The sequence below is a fragment of the Chaetomium fimeti genome (genome assembly GCF_033439085.1).
Source record: "Chaetomium fimeti strain CBS 168.71 chromosome Unknown B0H64scaffold_6, whole genome shotgun sequence".
Classification (NCBI taxonomy): domain Eukaryota; kingdom Fungi; phylum Ascomycota; class Sordariomycetes; order Sordariales; family Chaetomiaceae; genus Chaetomium; species Chaetomium fimeti.
The window spans coordinates 2,280,995-2,307,893 of NW_026944334.1; the positions used below are offsets into that span (position 1 = coordinate 2,280,995).

The following is a 26,899-nucleotide window of genomic DNA, read 5'->3' on the forward strand; positions in this document are numbered from 1 at the left end:
GTGGGAAAGTTGGCCTGCATTTCAGGCCAACTGGTCCAGTGATAATCGCAGAATCCCCGTAATGTTTCAGTCGAGGGAAAATCAAATGTTTAGTTCCTTGGCCTATGCTGTTTAAACATCCGTGTCCTCGGTGGCTGTATTGTTTGGTGAGCAGACTTCCTCACCATCGCCTCCCAAGGAGGGTTTACATCGCCGCCCAAGATGTCATCCAGGGCATCTCTCGGGACCTCAGTCCTCAGGTCCCGCCCCTCAACCAGTGAAGGACCCTCCGACCCATCATCGCTGTCCTCCACCCCCGACCTCCCCACCGCCACCGAAAACCAACAACACCAACAACCGCCATCCCTAACAATATCACCCGCAACACCCTCCCCAAACGAAACCACCACCACCACCGCCACCTCATCCCCATCCACCCTCTCCCAAGAGAAAGAATCCCCCAACCAGCACAATGCCTCACTCAACCCCAACAACCAACCCCCCTCACAACCCGAAGATGAACCGCCCTTCTCAATCCACACCCCCCTCCAAAAAAACCTCATCGCCTTCGCCGCCTCCCTCGCCGCCCTCTTCTCCACCCTGTCCTCCTACATCTACTACCCGGCCCTCACCCGCATCGCCGAGGACCTCAACGTGTCCCTCATGCTGGTGCAGCTGACCATCACGTCCTACCTGGTCGTGGCAGGGGTGGCGCCGGCGTTCATGGGCGACATGGCGGATCGCGGGGGGCGGCGGCCGGTTTATGTGCTGATGTTCGCGCTGATGGTGGGGGCGAATGTGGGGATTGCGGTGCAGAGGAGGTATGAGGCGTTGTTGGTGCTAAGGATGGTGCAGAGTGCGGGTTCGTCGGGTAGGTTGTTTTTTCTTTCTTTTTATGTTTAAGGGGGTGGGTGGGGGTGGGCTGGGATGGGATAGGGGGGTGATTGTTGTTGATCAGGGCTGATTTGGTGTTACAGGGATGTACGGCGCTGCGTATGGGGTTATTGCTGATATTGCGACCATTGATGAACGGGGTTCGTTTGTGGGTGTGTTGTTACTGATGTAGGTGGTGTTTGAGCCTTTTTTTCTCTTGGAAGGCTGTGCAACTGACAACGGCAGGACCGATTTCGCCACGAGCTTGGGGCCGGTCATCGGGGGTGGTTTGACGCAGGGGTTCGGCTGGCGTTCGATATTCTGGTTCCTCGTCATATTTACCGGATCGCACTTTGTTCTCATGCTGCTGTTCTTCCCTGAAACCCAGCGAAAGATCGTGGGAAACGGGAGTATCAAGCCGAAGGGGTTCATCTACCAAACATTCTTTTCGCTGATCCGGAAGACGAGAAAAACAAAGGATAGCGAGGTGGCAGTAGTGGGCGAGAAGAAGGAGACCGAAGAGGGAGCGCCACGGAAACGAAGGCTCCAGTTTCCAAATCCTTTAGCTTGCTTGCCGGTGCTAGCAAACAAAGGGTCTCTGCTCGTCATTCTCATTACGACCATCAACTACGCGGTTAAGGCAGCGCTACAGACATCGCTTGATGCGCAGTGCGTCGAATTGTATGGGCTGAACTACGTTCAAGCGGGATTGATATACCTCCCTTCAGGGGTAGGGGGCGGGGTTGGGTCGTACCTTGCTGGTGGGTTGAGTCATTGCTCCATCCCGCGCATATGGTCAAAGTATTAAACTGATCGGATATTAGGCAAGTTTATTGACTGGAACTACCGCCGTACCGTCGACCGCCTGTCGAAGGAACACGGGGGGCAGTACGACAGAAAGTCCCCTGACTTCCCCCTCGAAAAGACGAGGCTCAGAGGCGCGTACCTTTTGAGTGCGATTACGGTTGTAGGGCTTATCGGCTACGGCTTAACTCTCAAATTCCGATGGGTGGGTGAACAACCTTGAGACGAACCCTTGAAAACAAGAACTGACAACTCCCAGCACATTGCCGTCATGTTGGTAATGCAGCTGCTGACGGGGACCACAACGGCTGCTCTATTCGTTGTAAGTCGGCCCCATACCCGGGGTTCTAGGACCTTTATTGACAACGACTAGCTCTGCGGAACCCTCCTAACAGATCTCAACATGGACCGATCCGCCACTGCCCAGGCAGCCAGCAATCTGGTTCGTTGCCTCAGTGCCGGCGGAGCGGTAGCCATCTTACAGCCAATGGTCGAGAATGTGGGCCCAGCGGGATGCTTTGCAATTTACGCGTCTATTATTTTCCTCGGGATTCCCCTAACTTGGGTATTGGAAAGGTACGGCGTGTCTTGGAGAAAGGGACAGCCGATTACTTCTTAGTAGAGCCACCGGACTGGACGACACCAAGTCGAGCTACCTAATGATAATAGTATTGACCTCTACCACCTCTTGCCCCTTAACCTCCCGGAATGCACGTACAGCTCTCTGAATTCGACGATACGAACACAACAAGAACCGCAGTATAAGCTGCCGTTGCTGCAAATATCTCGGCCCGTCGTGCGTTTGTGAGGATCCCGACGCTAACGGCAAATAAAACTGTGAGCGTGGCGATGACTCCCAGTTGTGCCTTTTCCTCCTTCAAAAGACGCAGTACCACAATGGCTCCGAGCAGCAGGATGGCAGCGACCAAGGTGCTGATTCCGGCTGCTACCCAAGCAACGTGATTTTCCTTGATGTGCTCAATCTCGTTTGTTACCTTTGTTGTCTATAAGTGGTCCTGGTTAGAAAAATGTATGAAATCCCACAACCAGAATCCGAGGGTGCGTTGAGGTGGTCAGACCTTGAATATCCAATGGTCTTGCAGGAACCGGGAAAGAAGATCCTTGTCGGCTGGCCGTCGTACTGCCACCAGGTCGCGGCGGTTACCTTCCTCTAGTCGACACTCGGCAAGGCCAGCGAGGAGAGGCCGCTGTCGCTTGGTGTGGCCAAATTCGTCGTTGATGTCCTCGTAAAATTGGTTGTGTGCGACGTCAAACGCCCGATTCTTTGGCGCTTCGAGAGCCGCTATTTGGCTTTGCCGGAGCAAGGTTTCTTCTGTTCTAATGAGTGAGGGGCTGTTTAAGTAGTATAGGTACGTATGGAATGCAGCTTACGGTATTCCTTGAGCGTTTCGTGGACCTGCTCGGCGAGCTTCATGTGCATATGCTCGGGCCGGTCTGGGTTTGCGGCGTTCTCCTCGAAAGCCTCCCATGCGCGAACCGAGCGGCGAGCCTCGTTGTCGGCAGTAGGTAACGCCGCTTGTTCATCGGCTTGATCGAGCTTATGCTCCAGGTAGGCCAGCTTGCCCTCGAGGTGCAGCAGGTTGCGGGCACTCAGGCGGTCGAACTTGCGGAAGATGAACGACTCGTAGTCGGGGCTCAGCGAGATTCGCTGTGCCAAGAGGGGGAAGCCAGTTCTGCCACTGGCCATGATCTCGACGTCCATGAATTACCATTACCTACAGATAGTACCCGTCTATCTACAAGGGAGAGGGAGTGGCTTCTCCTCAGCGGCACAATATCCTTGCGCTATGTGGCTCGAATCCTGGCTTGTGGCTTTCATCAGTTTCGGGTGTGGTGTGTGGGGCGGGTTGGCGGTCTTAAACAGTCAGGAGGCCAGGCGCACACGGCTCTGTCCGAGGATGGTAAGGGCGGCGACCCGGATGGAATACCAGGTGCTCGGTGGGATGCCTGCCTTGCTGCCGGTAGTGCAAGGAACGGGGCTACAAAGAGGGGCGGCGGGTTCATGCACAGGGCGCAGGAAGCGTTGTTAATACCGCATCAGCCAAGGCGCACTGCTAGGCGATCTCCGACGTCGTGGGCTACACAGCGTCAAAGTCAGGGTTGTGTAGGAGTGGCTGTTGAATGTCAAAATCTGGAATGCCAGTTGTGCTCACGAGCGAGCTAGGTCAGGCGGGAAGCGTGATGGCACTAGTAGCTAGAATGTCGCTAGAAATGGCGCGCCGGATGCGATATTCAGGGCAATACTCAGGGCGGAAAGTCAAGTTTCGACAACACAAAATGGATGTGATCAAGAATGCGTGGCGGAGCATGCGGGTTGCGGCGCCGCGCACCACGGGCTACCTTAGCGCAGGCATCTTCGAATCTCGCCAGCCATTCACCTGCCTGCGGCGGGCGCAATGAGATGGCGTGTTCGGACCTGATTCGCCAATCTCCAGCTCTCGGTAAGCCTGTGAAGCCCCAGAAGGCAAACCCAAAAGAGACAGGAGGAGACTGAGAGCCTCGCGAGTCTCCAGGTCCACCACCCTCCCGGATGAGAGCCTACACCACACCAGAAACAACAAGTCGACGGCTGCGCTTATTACAACAATCCCGATCCCCAACCGGGGGCGCACTGGCAGATGTGGTCAGCTCTTGACTTGAGCCAAAAATGATACCTCACTGCATGATGTGCGAACTCCGCGATTATCGGAAAGGGATACGTCTCTCTCCAAAAACAGAGGAAAGAACCTAATCCAAGAAATCGTAGACAGGTTTATGGTCTTCCTGCAGGCTTCCCGGCACCGCCGCTCGGGTCCGCCAGCAAGTCAAACACGGATGACTACATTTACCTCGACAGCATCCCCTGCGCCCTGACCATGCCGGGCATTCGACACGGCCCGATCCGCCTGGCCAAATCCGATCTGCCAATTAAGAAATTGGCCACGGCCGTCAATGACACGCTCGATTGGACGGCGTTTCAGATGGCCATCCTCGGCGGCGCGGGCGACTTCTTCAGCGAGCCGACCGACTACCCGCGTCCGTCGGACGAGGAGCTTGACGAGCTCGAAGACCTGGCGTCGTGGTACGGGGGGTTCGGCTTCGACGGGGCTGGTACGCTGGTCGGCCCCAGCGAACCGCGCACGCCCGCCCTGCTTGACAGCAACCTCGAGAGCTTCGACGGCCTTAACGATCCCCCAGAAAGATTGCAGAGAAGGAACCGGTTGCGCAGCGATGACGATGATGCAACCGAGATTATCGAGCAGTCCGAGACAAGTGCCATGGCCCAAAAGCGGCTACATGCCGAAATAAAGGCCATCTACGACGGCCTCCTCGAAGTGGAGAGGAAATGCATCGAGTTCGACTTAATCAATCAGAGCTCGCAAGCCGACCCCGCCAACAAACTCAGCCGTGATCAATGGACACCATCCAGGGAGAGCATGCCCAATCCAGACCTAGACACTCGAGAGAAGGTCAAGCAGCGTTACATTCCCAGCCTACATGGTCTACGTCACAGAGAGGTTCCGGGGACAGTCAACGATATCCCCATTAAAGCGGTGCCGGATTATGGCTCCTCGATCGATGCCATTTCTGATGGTTTTGCCCGCGAGCACGGGATGGAGGTCAAGGCGGCGGACGAGATCTCAATAAAGCTCCCTGGTGGGAGAGTCGTCGAGAGTGCGGGTGTCGTGGTCGGCCACTTCAAGTTCCAGAACGAGAGCCAGATCTACACCCGGCACTTCCGCGTACTCAAAAAGTGTGCGTTTGACATGGTGCTTGGCAGGGAGTTCCTCGAGCAGACGAAGACGCTGACCGACTTCTGCCACCGCATCGTGAAACGGTTCCGTCCCTGTGTGCAAAAGGGAGGCCGTTTCTTCCTGCTGGACGAGTCGCCGAAAGACCGCATCCGCTGCGCCGTCAACGGTTCCCACGCATCGGCGTTCCCCGACACCGGATCCGACCTGATGCTCGTCTCTGGAAACTTTGCCCGCCGCAACAACCTCAAGATCCGCCGCGGGAGAAAACACCGACAACAAGTCCAGCTGGCCGACGGTTCGTTTATTCGCACCGACGGCATGGTCCTGGACGCCGAGCTCGAGTTCGACACACCGCTAATGTCGTCACCGCGGGAACTCGACTTAGACCAGTACCTAGAGTACGACCGCGGGCTCACGGAACTTATGGGCAAAGAGCGGGGAAGCAAGGCAGCGAGAGACAAGACTGTCTTCATCTGCGACCTCCACGTTGTTGAAGACCTGCCTTGCGACATCATCCTTAGCAGCGACTTCATCTTCGACCACCACGTCTTCTCGCGGTTCAAACACCTCTTTTCTGTCGAACCGACCCCCACCCCCCTTCCCCCACTCCATATCCCGGCCATCGGCGGCAAGATATCCCTAGGCGACTACCTCCTCTTCATACGCAGCACAAAAAAGGAGTCCTGGTTTCGCTGGAGGCGGCACCGACCACCAAACCCTCCACCTCTCGACAACAGCAACAACAACAACAACGCCGCCATCCCATTACGACAACACCAATCCTGGGAAGAGCTATGGGAGGCAGAAGAGGCGCGGCGGAACCGTATGCAGCTGCGGATAGCATCGCTGCCGGACGCTCTGAAGGCGGCAGAGCAGAGAGCCGAGGCCCAGAGGCGGGAGGACTGGGATAGGAACCACCCGCGTCCATCCCCGCCGGTGCGGTTGGCGTTGCCGTCGACTGCCAACGGCCCCGGTTTTGACGTGGGGCGGTTAACGTCAGGGATGGGTGTTGTTGGTCACCCATCGGGGGGTTAAGTGGCGATTTATGAGATAAACAGATATCCACGGAATTTAGACTGTACGTTTTCTTTGCGCCAACGATACTGCATTCAGTTCCAGGATGTCGACGGATATGATAGCTCACAGAAAGCGCCAACCTCACCTGCGGCTGGCCGTTCTCGTCCACTTCGGCGATGTTCACATGGTGCCGGCTCATAGTACATAGCAACTGAATAAAACACTGCACTGGCTTAGAGAGGTGGCTTGGAGCAGAACTTACTCAATTTGCGCGGCAGCTTGCACTTCACTGATAAGCCCCGAAACGCGAAACCCGGATGAATGTTGCCACGGTTCTGTAGTGTAGCGGTTATCACTCCGGATTCTGATTCCGGCAACCCCGGTTCGAGTCCGGGCAGGACCTCAAGTTTGTTCTTTTTGAGTTTCGTCCCCTTCCGAACCTTCGCAGACTCTCTGGTACATTTCTCTTTTCGCATGTTTTAACTCGTTGTTTTTGGTGCTCTCACCAACACAAACCAGCATCAGCGCGGACACAAGCAATTATCCCGATTTAAACCCGCAGCAGCTTGCCTGGCCAGTGCTGACTTGGAGAAAGATCCCGAGACTCCGAAAAGCAAGGGGCGAACCACTGCAGAAGCGCCAGCGTTACACAATCAACCGTCTGCACCGTTACACAACCGAGGCCCCGTCCTCAGGGTACCACCCGCGCGATCAGGCGCCTCCTGTGCGTAGAGCCAAGCGCCCCCACACCCTCTTCCCTCGGAGAATACGGAATACGTAACCCTCAGCCCTGCTGTCGAGGGCGCTGAGGACGGATATGCAGTGTGACCGGCCTTCGAATATCGCCGGTGTGCCGAGGTATGCGACCGAGAGCCCCCGTACCGTTTTAGTGTAGGCCGGGACTTGGAGATAATGTGACCCCCTGTGTTGTGGCTTGGATGGATCTGCCCCGCTGCGTGCTGGATCTGCGGGGGTTTTGGCTGCCAGGTATTCCTGATTTCGACGGCGGGCAATTCGGCCGACGCGGCGACCGGGCAATGGGGTCTAGACTACCCATCTTCCGGAAGGATGAAGGGGGGCCTGCAGGCATCGCCAAAACTTGCAAGATGCCAGGAACACTGCTGTTACCGGATTTCCTTTTTGGGTTGGCCGTACATGTACTTGGGTAGGTACGTACAGAGGCGCATCCATGACTGAAACGCGAAAGGCGGGGATCGGCAGGGTGTCCGGACTTGACATCGGGTGCCCGGCGGGCTGGACCGCATTGAACAATGCCAGCTGAGGCGATTTGATGACAGATGCTCGTGCCTGTGCCTTGTAATCATGTAATTATTACACTCTAACAATCTGCGTAAGCAGCCGAAATATGCGTCGCGGAGATTGGAACAATGGCGCTCTCCGCTTGTTAAGACCTGACACGCGGGTTGAGGAACTCGAACCTCAACGTTTCCCGTGGATGCCAAGCTAGACGATCGCTGAGCTAGCCCTGTCCTCCTGAGTAGACAGCGTTTGAACTTCGTGTATTCGTTAAAATTCGAAATTATGTGTACCTGAGGTGACGCCAGTGTTGTGGGAAAGGTTTTGTTGGGGCTTCTCGACTCTTGAAATGCAGAAGGGATCTTCATCCATGCGCAGTGCTCTTCATGGCGGCGATCTAGACCTTCAAGGTGCTGCAGCTTTCTGCCGACGTTTGGCTGCCTTGCTACTCCTGGCCGACAATGAGCCGCGTAATCCGTAATTCAAGGCATCGGGAGGACTCGAAAGGGAATTGTAGTTGGCCTGAACTGGGAGTCGTGACCGTGAAACCGACAAAAAAAGGATCTGTCAAGCCTTCCTGCTTGGCGGCGGGGCTCCAGATCGCCAGGGCAGGTGGGGAACGAGCAGTGGGCGAGGATGCCCTGCAGCACGGATCACGGCAATCGGAGGGGTCTTTGGGGGTCTAGGCCAGGTCCTCTGTTTTGCTCCCGGCCTGTGACATCATTCGGCCCAAGGAGGATGACGAAACAAAACAAAGGGGGTCGGCCTTACGAATAGTGTATGTGCAAAGCACTTCCAGTTACGTCGCAGAGGTCACGGATCCATGGTGGCAGGCCTTGGATTGGCGAGCCCGTAACGGCCACCAACCCGCGCCAGATCGCTCCCTAACCCACTTCGGCACCCGAATTTATCAGATGGTTGCGCAACAACGGGCGTGGGACCGGGGTGTGTCGGTAACTGGGTAAGGTGTGGTGAGAGAGGAGGTTCTGGATTCAATCACCAATCCTGAGCCACCACATATATCCGTCTCCTTGCGCCCATCGTCAACAAGGAGATGAGGCGTGTTTCAGGCCACGCGCTGTGCAAGGCAGACATGCCCGTGATTGCAGATCCGGGCTGGGCTTTACGGGCCGCCATCTCAGATAGCGCTCTAGAACACGACCAGGCTCCGTCGATGGATGTCTCCGACATGGCCGTCTCGGCAGTACAGGGGTCGCTGCATTCTCAGAATGACAGTCCTGCCATACATGGGGTCGCTCACTCTCAAAATGACCAGCTGGCAGTGCTGCCGTACAGGGATCGCTCACTCTCAGGATGACCGTCTCGGCAGTACGGGGGTCGCTGCACTCTTCAAGTTACCTCCATACATACATACTCAGAGAATGGCTTCGCAAGCCGGGTTAAGCGAGAGATCGACGATTTGTGTCCGCGGCGGCGGGCACGGGAACGGGAAGATGTTCGCCAATTGCCAGCTGCAACGAGTTCAATGGCTGAGACGACCCGTTTTGCCAGAAACCATCGGTTTTTCTTGTGGATTGGGCATCATTCTTTGGCGCACAGCAGCCGGATGTCTTGCGGAAAGCGGCACGATCGTGGCGTCGCCGCAGGGGAATTGATCAGATTTTCGATCAAAATTTCGTAGCCTTGCTTGATGTTCAGGTGCTGTTTCCAGGTTGATTCAGTTCCACTCAGTGTTCAGAGAAAAGTGGATCGTGTTGACGAGTGGTTTGCCGGCGGCCTCTGTAAGGTCCTTCCGGTTCTTTTTTTTTTCTTCCCCTTTTATTCGGCGTTGCGGTGGCTGTCAGCCAACGGGAGACTTGACAGGAAATTGAAACACATTGTTTCATGCCACGCTACCATTGGACCCGCTGTATCCTCGGTGAGCGTGACGATTGCGAAAGCCGTGTCCGTGACGACAGCGTCAAAAACTCTTCTTCAAGCCCTGCTGCCCCGCTGATGACGGGTCCCCTGCGCCCCGCCCCCGCAGGCCCCATTGAGCGGACTTCACCTGTTACGGAATGACGCGATGGCAGGGCTGGGCCACCATCTGCCCATGGATGGATCAAACAAATCGCATCGCCCACCCGCATCAGCGGGCCTGCGCGCACCCTTGCATAAGTGGATGTCTTGGCTTCGCGCCTTTGAAGCCGCCTGTCTCTTGTTCAATCCGTCATGTCATCCGGCAGCCCATTGGCGGTACCAACGGCCGGCCAGGTCAACCAGCCTGCGCATGACTGTGTACACAACATTAGTGTAGATCGTGAAAAAAAAGGAAAAAGCATTTGCTGTCGCCCCTCGCGTTTGCCAGGCGGACTCGTGCGCCCGCCTGCTCCTGTATGGTCCCGACCTACCCGTTTTCCGGTGACGTGTTTGCCCGCTGTGGCTCCGAGCCGCCGACCTTGGTTAAACCCTCGGCTGCTTAACTGATGCAGGAAACGGCGGCATGGCGGACACCAACCTAAGTTGCCAACCTACACTGACTAATCTGTAGACTCGCATGCGGGTGTTTAGAAACGGACAGTGCGAGGCGCGGGCACCGTTGCTCGAAAAGTTCATCGCGGGACCTTGGGTCCCTGACCGGCCTTGGACCCTGGCAGGCCTTGGACCCTGGCACGGCGCACTCGGCGATCGGACGAGACGGCGCTGATTCTGTCGTGTACACTCATTCAACCCAGCGCTGCGCCGCCTCCACGCGCACTTAGGTTAACATGCGCGGATGCCTTCATACCCCGGTGTAAGCCTAGGTAGGCTGTTAAAATCACGATTGAGCTTGTCCTCAAGGGCAGCCCGGGCGGTCTTGTCACGAAAGTTTATCGCCCCGCTCCATATCCGAAGAGGCAGACCCGCTCTCGCTCCGTCCCGCCTCTCGAGCCGGGTCCGTAAGTGGAAACACTGTGCCAACGAGGCCGCACCTCCCTCGGTCGCTTTTATCTGACCGCTTTTTCCTTCTCCTTCCACCATTTAGAAGTTTACAGATGCGGTCGGCCGTGAATAATGTGTAATTTGGGTCGGTCAACCTTCGCCTCGGTCCTAATTTGTCGGGGTTGGGCCGGGCGTGGGAACCTTCCACGCACCTCCCCTGCTTACGCGAGATATTTCGTCGTTTTGTTTCATCTTGCAGTGCGAGAGGATTGCCCCGCGGTGGCGAAAAGCTGCACGTTGAAGTGGCTGCCCTGGAAATTGACCGATATGATTGGCGCCCGGGTCGCAGGCTCCTGTCTTGTCTTGTGTAACAGACGAGGGGCCGGTCGACTGGCGGAGCGAAGACTCCAACGTCTGGGTTACCGGAGCGATGCGCGATGCGGCGCAAAACCGTATTCACCTATCAAGCTGGTCTAAGGGGGTATTGTGCGCGCTTTCCAGTGACTCGGGAGACAGCCAGGTGCCCACCCGCAGGCGACAACAGGCCTAGGTACTGTGTATTTGATGAGACTGTCCATGGCGTTTCGTTTCGCGGATGCGACTACCTATTTCGGGATGAGGTGGCCTCCGAGGTTTTGGCTGAGAGAAGCTCGGGCTCAGTGCGGAATCGCATATTTCTGCACTGTGCCGCGGCGATCTGTGCCATCCGTTCCCATCCAGCGCGCCAGCTTCCCGACCTCTCGAACCAGACCCGCCCGATTGGGCCCCTTCATTGCACCCCACCTCCATTAGTGACATGGAGTTATTCGTAGTACTCTTGATTGTCGGATGTTGACAGTAGAACTAGACGATAGAATTTGCGGTTCTAATTTGTGTAGGCATCTAAGGCTGCTTGTTTGCAAAGCTTCCTAATTCTTGAGGTTCACGCTTTGGATCAAAAGCTCATGACCACGAACGAGGTATCTTCGTACCCAGGTAACTTCAAAGCCCGTCGGCGAAGGTGCATTTCCCGATTAAACTTCAAAGACAGGTGGGCCGACAGGGGTACTCTGTACTGGGGCCCCTCGCTCTGCCAAACCGAGACACCAAAAGTACAGAGAGCTAGCTTGGTGCGATCCTTCTCGGCCAAATCAAACCCAAATTCAATAGAAAGAGGTGCAGTAGGATCTATGACTGTGGCTCTATTCGCTTTTGTAGTATAGTTTGTTTATGTCTTTAAGTGGTCTCCCTACAGCTTGTTTGGGACTGATGTGTTCGTGAAGGGGACTTGCAGGTGGACCCACTGAAAGTCGGTTTGTGGATCGGTTTTTTTTGGACAGACGGGAGCGAGGATCCCCCTCCGTTGAACGGGCCAGTGCGTCGGTGGGTGACCCATTGGGTTGGCCGATCGCGCCCCCTTCTCGCATCCCTGCCCCGCCAGCAGTCCTCGCCCGGAAAGCCGACTCTCTAGATCCACCCTGCGCTGCTGCGCACTTGGAATGGAGGCGGCGGAAGGACACACCTCCAGGTACGGTACCAACCTAGTACTGTCATTTTCATCCTTGTCGAGATGCCGTTCATCACTTAGGCTGCCTGACCTGCGGCTGCCAAGGAGTTCAGTGCCGAGGGTTCTGTGACCGCGTACCACGCCTCAGGTCAATACCCCCCCGGTGCATGGAGGCTTTCTCAAACTTTTAGTATTTTAAAGAGAGCTCTACCCGCCCGAGGCCCCTAGCTTTCCGTTCGACATCCCTCGCCTTTCTTTCAGTATATGTACGAACCTTGTGCACAGTATTGCCTCTTCTCGTTATTATTTCGAGCTTTAGCTCAACCTTTATCCAGAAGAATTCAGTTGCCGAATCGACGTGGGCCGTCTTCTCGGTCTCGCATTCGTTGCCACCGTCCTACACTTTGCTCAGCGAACACGACCAACACAATGGCCTCGTCTTCTAACGGTGCGCCGCCTTCTGATGGCACCTCAAGGTGTGTCTTATTTGATACACTCCCGTCTTCTTTCCTTGCCCCTCCCCTTTTTCACGGATCCGGCTGTTTTTGTTGGCGGGTTGGTGTCAAGGGCTTCAAGGCAAGGAGTGCTCATTTCAACCCTAACCCTGTTTAAACAGTTCCGGCGCTCCTGTCTTCACCCCACCGTCCTCCGACCACAGTTACGCATCGGCCGCCGGCTCAAACGACAGCGCAACATCGAACCAATACCGCGAGCCTTCATATCAGTTGGCGTATTACGTAGCCCAGCCCGCAGGGGAAGACGGCTCACTGTATGGGCGGCTTGTCGCCAACCAGCCACAAGCCGTCGACCTTGCCAGCAGCCGCATCGCGTTTTACACGGCCCGTGCCCAGCAAACGGCCGATCAGCTTGGCCAGCAGCTCCGGTGATGAACCCGAAGCTTTAATAATGAAAGCCGAGAACCCAGTCTCGACACCTTTGGGCGAAAAAGAAATCACGACGATAATATGATACGGACGATGCTGTTTCCGGAGCGGCATGATAAAGAGAGGGTCTCTGCATTTTTCTTTTGGATAATTATTCGCATTCACTCGTTTTTGGGCGGCACCATACCAGCGACGACCTCTTTTCGGTTCCTGACACAAGCGGGCCGCAGGCGGATCGCACCGGGCAAAGCGGACGGTTGGTTGCATGGGTCGAGTTCTCACGAAAAAAGGTGGTGCAGACCAGTGGCAGGAGAAAGGGTAATTTTGGGAATGATGGCGGGCCTGGTGTCTGGTTGGCTGGCGTTTTGGTTGAGCAGCGACGGCCCCGCTGCCGGGTGCATGCATTGATCAATCTGCTGAGAGAAGAAGGGCTCACGGAAGCCCATCTTGGCATGATGGTGTAGAAGAGGCAAAAAATTCCATTCCCGTACATACTTGAATTGAATCGGAGTTGGAGTAGATGGTGTTGCCCTTCGCGTTGCTGCGTTTGATGTCCGAGTTTCGATCGGCACAAGGTTGATTTCTCGCATGAGCAGGGAGTCAGGATTGACAAAACCTTGTCGGTGGTCGGGAGAGGAAGACCCTTGCGCTACTTGGCAGCTGGGGTGCTGGGACCAGGCAGTGCCGCATGACAAGTTCGCCACTCCTCCAAGAACGTCAATCTCCGCCGAGCCGAGTCTCCTTGCGAGACAAGGCGACAGCCTAAAAACTAGTACGCAATCCTTCCCAGCCAGTGCCACCCTACCTGCTCGCCTGTCGCGCTTGTCGCGCTTGTTGAATTGTCGGCCGCCGGGGGTGCTTGGCAGTTAAAGTCCGCGCGGGCTTAACCGCCCGACGGAGGACGAACTCGAGGCCCAATCTTTCGCGGCGTAAGGTAGGTACCTACAATGCATGCCGGCGATAACGTTATCTTCAGCACGGGGTTGCCGGTTTTGGGACGGACGATGATTTGATTCAGGCGCACACGTGCGGACCACGGCCCCGTTTTACCGTTTTATACGTGTCTTTACAAAATGTACATACAATGGCGTCGTCTCCAAGTCCCCCAACGAAGCCGCCCACACCGCTCGCCCCTCTCACCGGGCTGAAGAACCCTCACGAGCCGCCCGTGGGGACCGACCGAAGGCAAGAATTCCTCCGCCGCGGCACCAATGCGACGCTCCGCTCATATGTACTGATGCAACCACGCCCATGCATACTCCCGCGCTCATTATGTACACGGTACGAAGTTTGTCTGTACATCCGCCGAGGAATACCTGCTCCAGCCGTTTGGAAGAATGGGTAGGCTCCAGGGTCCAACATTATGAAGCGAGTTCCTTCGACCGTTGAGGGTGTGAGGCTTGCTTCGAACCCACATAACGGGGGGGGGTCGAGGTACCTCGATCTCGTAGTTCCCCCTTGTCGACTGCACTGTTGCGGCGACACCACCAACCCAAGGGCCCTGGCAGGGGCTCGGGGCCTTGTGTCTCCAAAAGAATCTCTGAGTCATGTGACCTGTCCGCGCAACACCCGCCGCTGGCCGACAGTCACATGATATTCACGTGACTGGCTCAGGTTCGAGCCTTTTCGTCAGGCTCGCCCTACCGCGGCACAGCACAACCCAAAAGCGAAACACCTCCGAGCGCTAAATGACCGTGTCTGGATGCTGCCGCCGAAATGCCGCGCCAGCTCCGTGCGCCGTGGGTGGCAAAAACGTTACATTCCCGTGACAAGGCTCTGAAGTCTGTCAGCTCTCATTGCTAAGCAAGTCCGCTCCGGGCAGGGCTCCGGGTTGGGCATGACTAAACGGTCGGCCCTCTCAATTTACTCGGAGTACCAATAACGTGGCTACAAACTCTGCAAACTCTGCTGAGTCACCTCCCTGCCTCCCTACCTCGCACTACGATGAGCCGAAGGGATGCATCATGCACCCCAGCCTCATGGCACGTTGCAGACTGGGATGGCCGGGCAGTTTAAGCGCCGTCTGCATGCAGAAAGATGGATTACAAACCTGTGCGAGGTACGTACGTGCTCGTAATCGATGTTCGGTTGGGATTCTGGCCAAGTTGCCTCGGTTGGGCTCATTGATTGTCACCCATCGGTGTGTCCTTAGTTGTTACGGATCGGCACCGGCAGTTTTGCCTCTTCGAAGGTGACAGACATTAATTTGAACACAGGGACCGGGCGGCTTTGGCCAATGCAACCAGGCCGTTCCTTCATGCTCTTCGATTTCGGATACTTGGGCCGCACAACCACGACTCGAGCACAGATGACGGGGAGCACGGGGGGGGAGCCACCAGCGCCGGTGCAGCAGGAACCTCGGGCCCCTTTTCCTAATTATTTCTCCATACTTGTCTAACAGTATTATCGAGTACCTCCATACATATTTAACGGTATTATCTAACACCCGCATCCGGTATCTCCCGCCCCCTTACACCAATGCGTTCTTGTAAAACAGGTTCGACCTCCGATCGCCCGGCTTGCCCGACGCGAACCCCAAGAACAGCCGCACCTGTCCCGCAGCAGTCTTGTAAATAGCCATGCCCTCGGCCTCGCGGAAGGACAGCGTCGAGCCGGCGCGGGTGATGACGGGGCCCTGGACGACCTTGCCCGTGTTCATGTCGACGGTGGCGACCTGCGAGTTGAGCTCCTTGCTGACGTCGTACGAGTCGCCCCACAGCAGGTACAGGTAGCGGCCGTAGGCGGTGTAGCCCTGGAAGTTCTTGGCCTTGGTCTTGGGCAGCGGCTGCTTGAAGTCGGCGAGCGGGTTGGAGAAGTCGCCCTTGGTCGCGGCGGCCAGGTCGAAGACCGCGATGCGCTTGCCCGCGCTGGTGTGGTAGCGGACGACTAGTCGGTTGTTGACCGTGTCGACTGCGCAGGTGTGCTCCTTGCCGGCGGCGACGGGCGCGAACTTTTGCAGGCTGCTCGAGGACTTGGTCCGCGTCGCGCCGTTGACGAACTTGAAGCGCGCCAGCCGCTTGCCGTACCCCTTGCTGTTGGCGTCCACCTCGGTCCACAGGTACGTCGCCGACCCCACGCCCTGCGCGCCGAACGACACGCCGTGCCCGAAGCCCTTGAGGTACATGTGCCCGAGCTTCTTGCCCTTGAAGTCGAGCTGCGTGATGGTGAGGTCGCCCGAGGCGGCGCTGGCGCCGTTGCGCCGCTGCGACACGAACAGCCGCCGGTTCTTGTTGTCGAAGGCGAACCCCTGCTGCACCGTGTCGTCGTGGAGCGGCTTGCTGCGGAAGAGATCGTAGGATGGCTTGGTGAGGTCGAACCGGGGCGAGTTGGGCACCGCGGCCGAGACCAGCGAAACCGCTGCGGCCACGATGGTGGCGAAGTTCAGGAGGAGCATCGTGTTCGTTTGTGTCGAAGCCGGAAATGACAGACTGGGAAAAGAGAGTGGTGGTGGTGTTCCATTGCTCTCTTGTCGTGTGGATATTCGAGGCTGATGTATAAGTGTGGGAAATTGGCCCCGTACAAAATTAGAACCGGCTTATACCAGAAGCGGGACCGGCGCCTTATGGACGATGTCAGCCTCCCTTATGGTTACTCCGGGCCGGTGCATGATCCCAGGATCCATAACCCGATTAGGTAGTTGATTTACCTTGCGTCGCTTTCTTGGGTGGGGACTGGGGCTCTTTGCCGAGGTTTGATCAACATCAACGTCGCAAGAGGAAATAACTTCGTGGGAATGGTGTGGTTGGTTTCCGGATCAGGCAACTGGAAGCGTGCCCAAAGGTATCAAAGGGCGGCTTACCCTTTGACAGCTATCCCCCTGGTCACAGACGCGTGGAAGGCAAACCTCTCCCAGTAACGAATTATCATAACTGGGTTCAATTGAAACCTCTCGCTCAGGCAGAGGTCCACGATGAGAAGTACGTGTGGCTCGTCCAAACATCAAGCTGGTTGCTAGGCGTCGTTGACACCCCCTGTAAGGCCACCCCGAGTGCCTCAGTGTTGGCTGGCGCTTGGCATTCACTCCTTGTCGTTCACCTCAATTTGAATTTTGCTAGCGGTGGTATCCGAATGAAGTTGGTGCTCGATCTGTCAAGGAACGGCGTATGTAGCTCGGCGCCCAAACGAAAAACACAGGAGCCGGTTCGCGACCAACATGCTACTTTCGTTGAGCCGGCGGTGAGACTACTAAGATGTATTACCTACCTAGGTAACCCATGGACCATCAGTTTCAGTGTTGAAGACGAGACTCAACGAATGAGATTGTAGCTTGCCTAAACAGGGTTCTCTCTCACGGATCCGTCGATTGCGTAGGCGGAGTTGGTTTGATACAGCATGGAACGGCATCACACTGAGGGAAGCACACTGAGGGGAATATATTAAAAGGGGGGCCGTCCATTCTCGTGTTCACAATTCGTCTCGAGGCCTCAGACATTTGTCGCTGACAACTTAAGACGACAGCCTATTTCCGTACCACTCTCATAACCCCTTGCAGCATACCATTCAACTTCAGTTGTTATTCGCACAAATCAGAGACCAGACAATCGTCTCCTCATAAACGACTAAGTGATTGGGCCATCCACCCCCGCCTCAGGACCTCCGAGGAAATGCACGTGTAAACAAGCATCAGCCATCAGCCCTCCAGTCTACAACACGGGAGGCACTGCCGGTGCAGTAGCCTATATTCGACAGGAAGGAATGAGGGGGTTGAGAATACCGGCAACCCGGTGCATACACGCTTCAATCCCGATAGGTCTCGGACGCGGGAGGGGGTAAGCGTGCGGTAACATCCCAGCGCCCGCTGGAGATTGGTTGCGTTACACAGCGTCCCGGGGAATCTACGCGGGCCTTGCCGTGTAAAAGGACCCTGAGCTAGTGCAGGTCATGTTTCCCCGTGGGCTCAATTAGGGATATAACGGGCAGAGGGTCAAGTCCGCAAGTGGCTTGTCTTGTCTGTTCAGGGCACTGCACTGTAGTCCATCTCATCCCCCCCTTTAACTTCAACCTCCACAACCCGCAACCACAACCAACACAACACCACCAACCACCACCACCAGCACAATGCACATCCTCCGCCCCCTCACCCTCCTGGCCACCCTCCCCCTCCCAACAACCCACGCCCTCAAAATCGCCTGCATCCAACAATGGATCGAACACACCCCCCTCCCGCACGCCGCCGCCAATTTCTACCACCCCCCCCTCCACCTCCCCGGACCCCGTCACCATCATCACCGGCGGCGTAGCCAACCTCGACGACGACGACGGCAGCATCGACCTGGCCGCCAACGCCGAGACCCAAGGCCTCAAGAACTTCGTGGACCACCGCAACTACCGGCTCATCGGCATCCTCGTCGAGGTCACCTACCGCATGGTCGCCCGGCGCTCCGCGGGGATCGCCACGCTGGCCGACCTGCGCGGCAAGCGCGTCGGCACGATTCGGGGCACGTCGGCCGAGGTGTTTGCGGTGCAATTGCTGGGAACGGCGGGGCTGCAGGCGGGGAGGGATTATGAGCTGGTCGGGGGCGGGATTTATACGTGCATGCGCGCGCCGTGCGGGGAGGGGAGTTTTCCGGCCGAGTTGGTGGCGGGCGGGATTGATGCGTTTGGGGTGTGGGAGACGGCGGTGGAGTTGGGGGTGCAGGCTTTGGGGGAGGAGGAGGCGGTGACGTTTAAGAATGCGAGTGTGTATCGGGAGGTGTATAGTTTGTATTCGACGGAGGAGAAGTTGAAGGATCCGGTTACGAGGGGGAGGATTGTGAGTTTTGTGAGGGCGTTGAACAAGTCGTATGATGTTTTTCGGGAGCAGGGGCAGGAGGTGGTTGACTTTGTTGGAAAGACGGTTGATGTGGAGGAGCCGGTGTTGAGGAATGTGTGGGAGGATCATGTCTGGGGCCCGGGGAGCTTGGGAAAGGATCTGGTGGATTACTTGGAGAGGGAGGACCAGTATCTTGCCGAGGTGGACGGGCGGAAGCCGTTGACGAGGGCCGAGCTGGAGCAGTTTGTTGATCCGAGTGTGTATGAGGAGGCTATGCAGGAGTAGTCGCTTTCGTTAATTCTTTGTGGCTCTGAAAATTTCTGTTTTGGTCACTGTGGCTATCCTATCTACCATCTCTCCATTTCTGGTTCTGAAGAAGACAGTTTTCACACCCAGTTTTGTCCTGCGAAATAGTTTCGATCAAATAAAAAATCGAAGAAGAACAAATGGACCTCCACCCTCCTACTGATAACGGGATAGCTTGGCCTTATGCAAAAAGTCGTCCAAGAGATCGGCAACCTTGTCGTTGTGCATATCCGCAAAGGCGATGTGGGTGGTCCCCTTCCAACCCAGATCCTCTCCCAACTTGATCACCTGGGCATTTCCGCCGTACTTGTTGATCAACTCCGCCGCCTGCCTCGACTGGTTGAGGAACACAAAGCTCTCGTCCCGATGATCTCCCCACAAGAACTGGATCGACGGGACCTTGGCCAGCTTCTTGAAATCCTCAAGCGGGACCACGACCGGGCCAAAGGCGTTGAGCCCGGGCCCTGGTTCGATGCCGGCATTGTCGGGAAAAATGTAGCCGTAGCCCTCGTAGCAGACAATACCCTTGATATTCGTGGTGTTGCTCTTGACGGCCGTCAGCTGGGCGCGCAGGCCGCTCGCCGAGTTGCCGAGGAAGACGATGTCCTTGCCGAGCTTGCCCGAGTCGGCGGCGATGGCGGCGGCATCCGTCTCCAGATTGTAGCTGAACTCCGAGTCGTACTCGACGTACCGGGAGCTCGTGGCCTGCTGCCAGGCGTACTCATTCGACGTCGGGAACTGCACGTCCGGCCACCACTCGTCGAACCGCGGGCCAAAGTTCCACGCCACAAAATTGCCCTGGTCTCTGTAGTTTGGCTCGTAGGTGGTTGCATCGCAAGCCCAGTTGGCACGTCCAACGCGTGGTCCGTCCCAGAGGTAGACGGGGTAATCGCGGCGCAGGAACTTGTCTTTGAAGCCCTCGCCACCGTCCCAGCGGTTTTGGAAGCTCTGGGTGCCCGAGCTGTGCCACATAACGATGCTCGCCTTGCGGGGTTTCCATGGCGTGAAGTACTCGACGTAGCCGTGGTCACATGAAAGGGTCATGTTGGGATTCCGTGGGTTCGGGATGATCTTGCCGCCGATGGTAAAGCCCCCGGACTGGCGGAGCATGATCGGCTTGTCCGGTTTCCAGGATCCACCATCCTCGGCACCGGCCTGACTGGCCAGGGCTGCAAGGAACAGCCCTACGAGGTGGCGTGAATTGGTGTTTGCCAACATGGTGTTGGGTCTTGTGGTGTGGTTGGCGTGTTGGTATGATAATACTGTAAGTGATCTGAGTGACTGCCGAGACGACTTGGCACCATAATCTTTGTGGCCAGTCCTGAAGGGACTTTATATCAACTACCAGCCATGGCCATCCCGCTCCAGGTAACCCCAATCACCGCGGTCGAGCGTGAGCAGATATTTGCCGGCCCGCCTAAAGCATGGGACAGGTGAAGCCAAGAGGTGGCAGACGGGATATGGGATACGCGGGGAACTTGCTAAATTTGGTGGTAGTACTGGTGTACCACAACATCTGCAGGCAATCTCTAAGGGAAAGGGGTAGTGGTAGTACCATGGTTGTCCAAAAGTGGGGAATGCTGATGCGGTCTTTATTGGTTCCCAGTCTGACACTATGAAGGATTAGGTTGTGGATATGAATAATCTCCGGTTAGGTCGGGTACCTTACCTCGCATGCCGGCTGACGACCCCTCTCTTACTCGACTCGAGGTTCTCCCGCACCCCGAGTTCCAGCCAACTAACGCCCCCTCCCATTGTTTTCACTCGGCGCTCTAACTCCTCAACATCTCCGTGACATCCTCCAACCCAACCTCTACCGAAGGACATGTTCCAAAACCCCTCAACTGTCAACCAGTCTAGCTCATGGTAATCCACAAACACCACAAGCGGGATATACACCGTGAAGTTGGCCCCGAAGCTGGTGCACTTACACACGTCCAGCGCGTCGTAAGAGCCTCGGCGCTGTGGGGGTCCCGGAAGACGATGGTCAGATCCTGGCCTGACCCGCCGCGCGCGCTAACGGTTGAATGCTACAGCGTATAGGCAATGAACTTGTGCAACGGAGGGATTGCCGGGTGACGAGGTCGACCCCTGGGAGAGTGTTGTTGTTCGCGCCCTGGATATGGGACGACGTCCGCGTCGTTCTTCCGCAGTGTTGTTGAGTTGAATTGGAAGACTGTGTCTTCATAGATGGGTGCTGGAATCGATGGCGATAGGGGTTGAGGACCACACTACCTAGGTGGCCAATACTTTTTAATCCTGGGCGACGACCGACGGGCGCTGGTATTATCAACCGGATCTAGGGGTCAGTTAGGTACCTATCTTCCGGCGGAGGTCGCGTTGCAGTCTCACTAAACATCGCGGTCATGTTAGTTACCACGACGTTCGGAAAAGAAAACATCACAGCAAGGCTCCGGTACGACGGCGGGGACTTATGTTGCCACTCACTACCTTCGCATTTGGCATGCTGGGAGATTGATGGCGTCAGCGCTTGCCTTTCCGCTTGGTCGGATGGGAGCCCAATCACCGATTTGTGATTCCTCACGTCTACCAATGAATCTCTCTCCCGCGGGTACACGGACATATTATCAAGTACCTAATTATTGGTCAAGCCGGACTTCAAATCTCCAAGACTTCCGAATAGTATTCGATCTGACGACAGATATCCCGCTGCCGGTATCTCACTAGTACCCCATCGTATCGTCGAGACAGGCCCTAAGAAAAAACGCATATTAGAAGATATCTAGTTGACGAGTTGATAAATTCCCCAGCGACGAATGGCGCGTTGGTGGGCGTCGCTACGAGACTCCGCTCGTACCACAGCATATTGTTAGGTAGCTGGATACCAGTAGCTCCGAGTGATCGATGTTCAGCGGCGAGCACAGGGTATCGGGGTGAGTTGCCGTCTGCTGGGGCCATTGAAAGATATCACTATGTAGGTAGTTTAGTAGTCCGAGTATGTGTGGCGATACGAGATCACCTACCGTTATCCTGACCGCGCCCTGTTTCTCGGTTCGCTGTTTCGTTTCTTCCAACCGGCTGATCGACCCAAACGATAACTGGATGGAGACAATCATCGGGCTGAACCGCCACGCCCGCCAAGTTGGCATCCGTACCCACATTAACCATGTAAATGAGATCTCCTAGGTGATACGCCGGGGCGGCCACTTACCGGCGCAAGCGGGGGGCCGAGAAACGCAAGATACCTAGGCAGGTAGCTCACTGGCATCGGGTGAGTCAAACTTCCCCAACTTATTATTTTCTGAGCCGCAACCCTTCAGCTCCCAACCCCCCGTACCGGGTAAGCAGCGGCTGTATGAGGCGGGGGTGGCCGTAAGGAACCAGTCTGCGCTGTTTAATGGGGTGAATAAGGTATTACAATCGCTATAACAACTGATCTCGTTCCTACTTTGGTGAACACGAACATCTAGCCGGTAAGTGACTGCCGTATTCCTACCCTCTTGTCTCTCTCTTCTCTCTCTTTCTCCTCTCCCCGTCCAAACGGTCAGTCGCAACCCGGGCGCCGAAGACCTAAGCACACATCAGCGGGCGTATCGCGGACTTTTACATACCGACCTCATACTACTGGACCTCCCCGGGGAGGGCGGCAAGCGGCTGGCGCGGTCGGTCGAGAGCTACGGCCGCGGCCCGGGGCTCTCGGCCGCCTTGTGCGCACCCAGGCTCAAGGGTGAGGTGGCGAAAATGCAGGATTGGGATCTGTTGTTGACTTGTTGTCGTTGGATGAGGATGCGAGGGAGAATGTCTCGCCCAGGTGTGGGTGGGGTTGGCGGGCGGGGTGGGAGGAGGAGATTTCGGGCTGCCAATCGCGTGGGCGGCGACGGAGGCGACCAAAGTCACGGATTGAACATGCAGTGTTCCGTCCCGTCAAGGTATACGGGCAGTGAGCTCCTGGTCTACCTACCAGTCACGCGCGAATACCGACAACTCTCAGGTGTGTTGTTCCTGTTATCGGGGTCTTGTCAGGTCTCAAGACACCAACGGGTTGCGAACCATGATAATAAATAAAGAAACATCTGGGGGAAATAAACTAAGAAGGAAGGCAGTCGTGCAGCGGGCGACGGAGTGGTTGGGAACATGGCGTGGTTTCTAAGAATATCTGTTTGGTCGGCAAATAAAGGCAAACGATGACGTTGGCAGGCGGAAAGCCGCAGGCTTCTCTGGAGGGTCCAGCACAGAAGAAAACCGAAACGAAGATTTGGCGGACCAAGTGTGACTGCCTGAAATGGCCGCGAACCAGCGGGAGAAAAAGCAAAGTTAGGCAACGGACGAGCTAAAATTCGGTACGCTGCCGATTCGATTTCGCGCCCGAAGCGCCTACGGGCTACTCGCACCCGCTTGAAACTCATGGTTGCTCGAGATATTCTGGGCTGTGCAGGACGCCTTGAACCTCGCAGAGTCACAAGATTAAAATCAGTCTTTAGGCTCACCCCCGCACAGCACGCCATCATCGGTTGATGCGGACTTCGTGGTAGTGAAGTTAGCAAACTTGCATACCTACATTGCAGATACTTGCAGAGCCGCAGAGTACCAGCCACAGCATTCGAGGAGTGTCTTCGAGGTTGTAAATTGCACACGATCTTGTGTCCTACAATAACACTCGGTATAGTGATGCAATTGCAGGGGCAAGTACGGTGTTCATACCTCAATCTGTACTGAATGCAAATGCCAAATAGGTAATCGAGTTAAGGCTACTTTGAGATTTAACCCCATAACGCATCAAGTTGGAGCGAGAGCTACCCTTTCCAACTTGTATCGTGAGCGTCATGGTACTTGGACGGCTATTAATACAGAGTGCATACATGCACGAGGGTGCATTTCCGAGTTTGACAGCTGGTGCAAATCAATCAATTCTTGGCGTGATTTGGCTGGTTACCTTATGTACTTGATCATGATTCGACGCCTCACCTTGAAAATGGCCCATCATTGAGCTGCCACCCGCGTCGCCCACGTCGCTCATCGCTCACACCCCGCATCACTGCCGGGCCATGCCACCTGTGCCGCCTCTGCCACCGATGGCCCTCGTGGTGCGTGCCAGACTTGACTCTTCGACATCGTACGTTTCATGTTTCATGCTTCATTCGCCGGGATTCAGCCAAACGATTTCTTGAAACACTAGAGGTACAGAATACATGTAGCTATAAAGTGTCGCTTGGAACTTGACTCTACCGTAGACGCAACTCCCCATCACCATCACCATTCCAACCTTCTCATTCAGCATCCAAATTTGATTTTACTTGCCATGTCGTCAAGTTCCTCTCAGACGATGTTAAACCCTAACCCTAACATAACCGCCCCTCGCGAGCAAGACCCGTGAGTCCATTCTTTCAACTCGGGTGACAAAACTTGGCGATTTTTCCCGCTAATACTCAGCCATCGCTTCCTCATAGAGCGCCTTCCTTTACAGTAAACCACGCGGGCACTTCAACCTCCAATGTCACGATCGGGCGTTTCCACGACGATGCGGGCTCTCGCGCTTCAACAACCATGAACACTTACAGCTTGGACCGTTTCCTCAAAGAGAACGAATATGCAGACGGCGCGCCCCACGTCCGGATGGCAGGCCGCGCATCCCATCACCCTCTTCCAGAGAGCTACGTCCCGTTCTACGAGGCCAGAGCCGCGGCCGCCATTGCAGCTTGCGATGCCGCATTGGGCCGTGGTGCTGTGAAGAAGCCCTTCCGGATTAAGAGGCCTCAAGCCCACGGCGACCAATCAGGCTCTGGCCCATCACCGGACTCGCCCACACCCCCTTGAGTCCCGCAACAAGAGCCAAAGTGACGATGTGGGGTCCTGTCCCGCTGATGTCCTTGGCTAACCCGAACCACATCCAACTTCTGCTCAATGAATGGCTCCCTCGCCGCCCAGCCACGAATCCAAGGAAAAGGCATGGTACCGTACCCGGCACACCTGGCGCATCCCTGCTATGAACGTGGGGACACAGAGCCAAGATGGGGGGGCGGGGAGTGGGGCCCGGGGGTTGTGTGAGCCAAAACAAGTTCACGAGGTAGGTTTCTTTCCCTTTCTGTACAGTGCGGGAGAGATTGATGGGGTGTGGTGCTACCTCACCTGGTGTCCAATTAATCGCGGTTTTTGGAGCAGCAGGTATGGCGGGGCACTCTTTGGATCCAAGGAGGCCGTGAGGGCTGCAGGCATTGAACAGTGGGCAGGTAAGGCGGTCAACCTTTGGTGGTTTCAATTGTTTCAACTTCTTTTCCTATCCCAACTAAACAACAAAAAAAGGATAAAAAGAAAAAAAAGAAAAAAAAAGAGGAGCTTGGCTCTTCGACCAAACCGTCAGTCTTTCTGCCTCTGATTGTGAGCGTGTCCCTGACCGGTGAGGACCACTCGCCTCGCCGACGTATGGCGTTGATTGGGCAGGCCGTTGACACCTCACCGCGAGTGGTCACACAGAACTTGAGCCACAAGGCGTGAAGTCAAAAGCCAGGAAGGCTGTCGCTTAGTGCGAGGCTAGGGTTACGGGACCCGGGCAAAGGGGAATGGTCAATCTCAGGTTCCATTCCCCGACTGCGGTCGTCACTCCAGACTGAGGTGCTTGCCGTGATGGAACTTGGAAGTATTCCTCTGGAAGGCCGGCGAGCGGACCCTAAGGTCAAGGATGGAGATGCATGCTGGGAGCTCTCCTCATGATATGAAGCCCACAAGAGCCACTCTCCCTAAAAGGAAAACAGTGCCTATACAGAGCTTGAATGCCGTATGCATAGGTGATAGATGAGCAATACAGTCCAAGAGCGTCAGCCCTCCTCGATTTCCTCTTCTCAGTTCTGCTAGCTACGACCCCCCCCCCCCCCCCCCCCCCCCCCCACCCCGCAGAGAGATATACAACAGGCTTCAAATCACAAACATTACCACACGCGAGGACTTCAGGGACTCTCTCGAACGAGTGACAGAGGGAATCAAGAAGGTCCCCATAGCCATTCAGCTATCGCCTCACATCCTCAGCGTCATGAACTAGTCAGATCCGTTAAACGACTCGATCAGACGGCAGTTCATCCCGGCCTCTTCGCCGCTCAGGATCAATCATTCGATGGCCGTGCTCGACCCGATGCACGAAGACAAGTACTCTCCCGTGGACAGCTTGGTCCACCAATACCCCGACCGTGCACTCTTTCTCGGTTCGTTCTTGCCTCTGCCAACCGGCGACGCGCTCATACTGGCCATCTGCGCCAGCGAAATCCGCCCACTCTACTGCCGCTTTTCGATTCGCCAGCAAGGGACTGGGGGGGGGGTATCGCCGAGCCGGCTGATCGAACCCAACGACGGGTGGACGGAGACGGTCATCGGGCTGAACCCCCGCGCGCGCCAGGCCGGCAAGCATATCTACATCCACACCCACATAAACTACACCAATGAGACCACCTAGGTGACACGGCGGGGCACCCGACGGCTGTACAAAGCTGGCGTGGCCGTCCGGAATCCATCAGCGCTGCTGAACGGGGTCGGCAACACGCTCGACACCATGTCGCAGCTCGTCGATGCGCCGGGGGATTTCAATATCCAGCCGGTGCGTAACTATCTCTCTTTCTCTCTCTCTCTCTCAGCCCTCTAAACCACGCACCAACCACCACCAACCCAGTACCACATCTACCAAGGCAGGCGACATCGTACCCAGGGCCGAGGACCTGCGCACGCAGCTCCGCGACGGCCCACACCTGAAGCGGATGTGGGCGCATCGCGGGCTTCTACGCGCCCAATTCCATCCTCGACCTGCCCGTCGAGGGCGGCGAAGCGACTGGTCCGGTCGGTCGGAGCGCTGCGACGGCCGCGTCGGGCTCGCCACCTTCTCGGCGCCGGGGCTGATGGGCGAGCTGACTGAGATGCAGTAATGGGGTCTGCTTTGGTGGCTGGATGAAAATGCGAGGGCGGAGGTGTTAGAGAGGTGTAG

General features: G+C 56.3%; 8 protein-coding genes and 1 non-coding gene across 9 annotated transcripts; 5 read left to right on the top strand and 4 right to left on the bottom strand.

The window, feature by feature from the left end:
* Positions 1-87: 87 nt before the first annotated feature.
* On the top strand, positions 88-2,502 carry B0H64DRAFT_215948 (major facilitator superfamily domain-containing protein). Its single transcript, XM_062799505.1, has 6 exons — positions 88-850; positions 957-1,041; positions 1,099-1,613; positions 1,677-1,861; positions 1,916-1,978; positions 2,030-2,502. The coding sequence occupies exons 1-6, from the start codon at positions 202-204 to the stop codon at positions 2,273-2,275; spliced, it is 1,743 nt and encodes a 580-aa protein (XP_062657054.1). The 5' UTR covers positions 88-201; the 3' UTR covers positions 2,276-2,502.
* A 227-nt stretch (positions 2,503-2,729) lies between these two features.
* On the bottom strand, positions 2,730-3,774 carry B0H64DRAFT_465913 (uncharacterized protein; the record flags this gene model as incomplete). The annotated part of the gene is made up of 2 exons (XM_062807678.1): positions 3,049-3,774; positions 2,730-2,959 (listed from the first exon to the last, which is right to left on the bottom strand). Exons 1-2 carry the CDS (start codon positions 3,377-3,379, stop codon positions 2,730-2,732), a joined length of 561 nt encoding a protein of 186 aa, XP_062657055.1. The 5' UTR covers positions 3,380-3,774.
* A 2,985-nt stretch (positions 3,775-6,759) lies between these two features.
* On the top strand, positions 6,760-6,831 carry B0H64DRAFT_t123. Its single transcript has one exon. It is a non-coding gene; the product is annotated as a tRNA-Gln (tRNA).
* Positions 6,832-7,109: 278 nt separating this feature from the next.
* B0H64DRAFT_215968 (uncharacterized protein) lies at positions 7,110-8,282 on the bottom strand. The gene is made up of 2 exons (XM_062799506.1): positions 7,606-8,282; positions 7,110-7,526 (listed from the first exon to the last, which is right to left on the bottom strand). The coding sequence occupies exons 1-2, from the start codon at positions 8,051-8,053 to the stop codon at positions 7,315-7,317; spliced, it is 660 nt and encodes a 219-aa protein (XP_062657056.1). The 5' UTR covers positions 8,054-8,282; the 3' UTR covers positions 7,110-7,314.
* Positions 8,283-12,462: 4,180 nt separating this feature from the next.
* Positions 12,463-12,920, top strand: B0H64DRAFT_376441 (uncharacterized protein; the record flags this gene model as incomplete). The annotated part of the gene is made up of 2 exons (XM_062802477.1): positions 12,463-12,509; positions 12,650-12,920. 2 exons carry the CDS (start codon positions 12,463-12,465, stop codon positions 12,918-12,920), a joined length of 318 nt encoding a protein of 105 aa, XP_062657057.1.
* A 2,373-nt stretch (positions 12,921-15,293) lies between these two features.
* B0H64DRAFT_465917 (uncharacterized protein) lies at positions 15,294-16,311 on the bottom strand (the record flags this gene model as incomplete). The annotated part of the gene is made up of 2 exons (XM_062807679.1): positions 15,294-15,306; positions 15,413-16,311. The coding sequence occupies 2 exons, from the start codon at positions 16,309-16,311 to the stop codon at positions 15,294-15,296; spliced, it is 912 nt and encodes a 303-aa protein (XP_062657058.1).
* A 1,664-nt stretch (positions 16,312-17,975) lies between these two features.
* On the top strand, positions 17,976-18,954 carry B0H64DRAFT_477063 (uncharacterized protein; the record flags this gene model as incomplete). The annotated part of the gene is made up of 2 exons (XM_062808178.1): positions 17,976-18,132; positions 18,158-18,954. The coding sequence occupies 2 exons, from the start codon at positions 17,976-17,978 to the stop codon at positions 18,952-18,954; spliced, it is 954 nt and encodes a 317-aa protein (XP_062657059.1).
* An 89-nt stretch (positions 18,955-19,043) lies between these two features.
* B0H64DRAFT_216006 (uncharacterized protein) lies at positions 19,044-20,296 on the bottom strand. Its single transcript, XM_062799508.1, has one exon. It carries the CDS (start codon positions 20,191-20,193, stop codon positions 19,132-19,134), a length of 1,062 nt encoding a protein of 353 aa, XP_062657060.1. The 5' UTR covers positions 20,194-20,296; the 3' UTR covers positions 19,044-19,131.
* Positions 20,297-26,041: 5,745 nt separating this feature from the next.
* Positions 26,042-26,840, top strand: B0H64DRAFT_376445 (uncharacterized protein; the record flags this gene model as incomplete). Its single annotated transcript, XM_062802478.1, has 3 exons — positions 26,042-26,290; positions 26,378-26,518; positions 26,607-26,840. The coding sequence occupies 3 exons, from the start codon at positions 26,042-26,044 to the stop codon at positions 26,838-26,840; spliced, it is 624 nt and encodes a 207-aa protein (XP_062657061.1).
* Positions 26,841-26,899: the final 59 nt, after the last annotated feature.

Bases quoted from the DNA above. Each gene is read 5' to 3' on its own strand.
- B0H64DRAFT_215948 (XM_062799505.1), top strand. From the start codon at position 202: ATGTCATCCAGGGCATCTCTCGGGACCTCAGTCCTCAGGTCCCGCCCC. The intron at 1,042-1,098 runs GTAGGTGGTGTT...TGACAACGGCAG, and splicing joins GTGGGTGTGTTGTTACTGAT to GACCGATTTCGCCACGAGCT. The intron at 1,614-1,676 runs GTGGGTTGAGTC...ATCGGATATTAG, and splicing joins GGTTGGGTCGTACCTTGCTG to GCAAGTTTATTGACTGGAAC.
- B0H64DRAFT_215968 (XM_062799506.1), bottom strand. From the start codon at position 8,053: ATGAAGATCCCTTCTGCATTTCAAGAGTCGAGAAGCCCCAACAAAACC. The intron at 7,527-7,605 runs GTACGTACCTAC...GCATCTTGCAAG, and splicing joins TCAGTCATGGATGCGCCTCT to TTTTGGCGATGCCTGCAGGC.
- B0H64DRAFT_216006 (XM_062799508.1), bottom strand. From the start codon at position 20,193: ATGTTGGCAAACACCAATTCACGCCACCTCGTAGGGCTGTTCCTTGCA.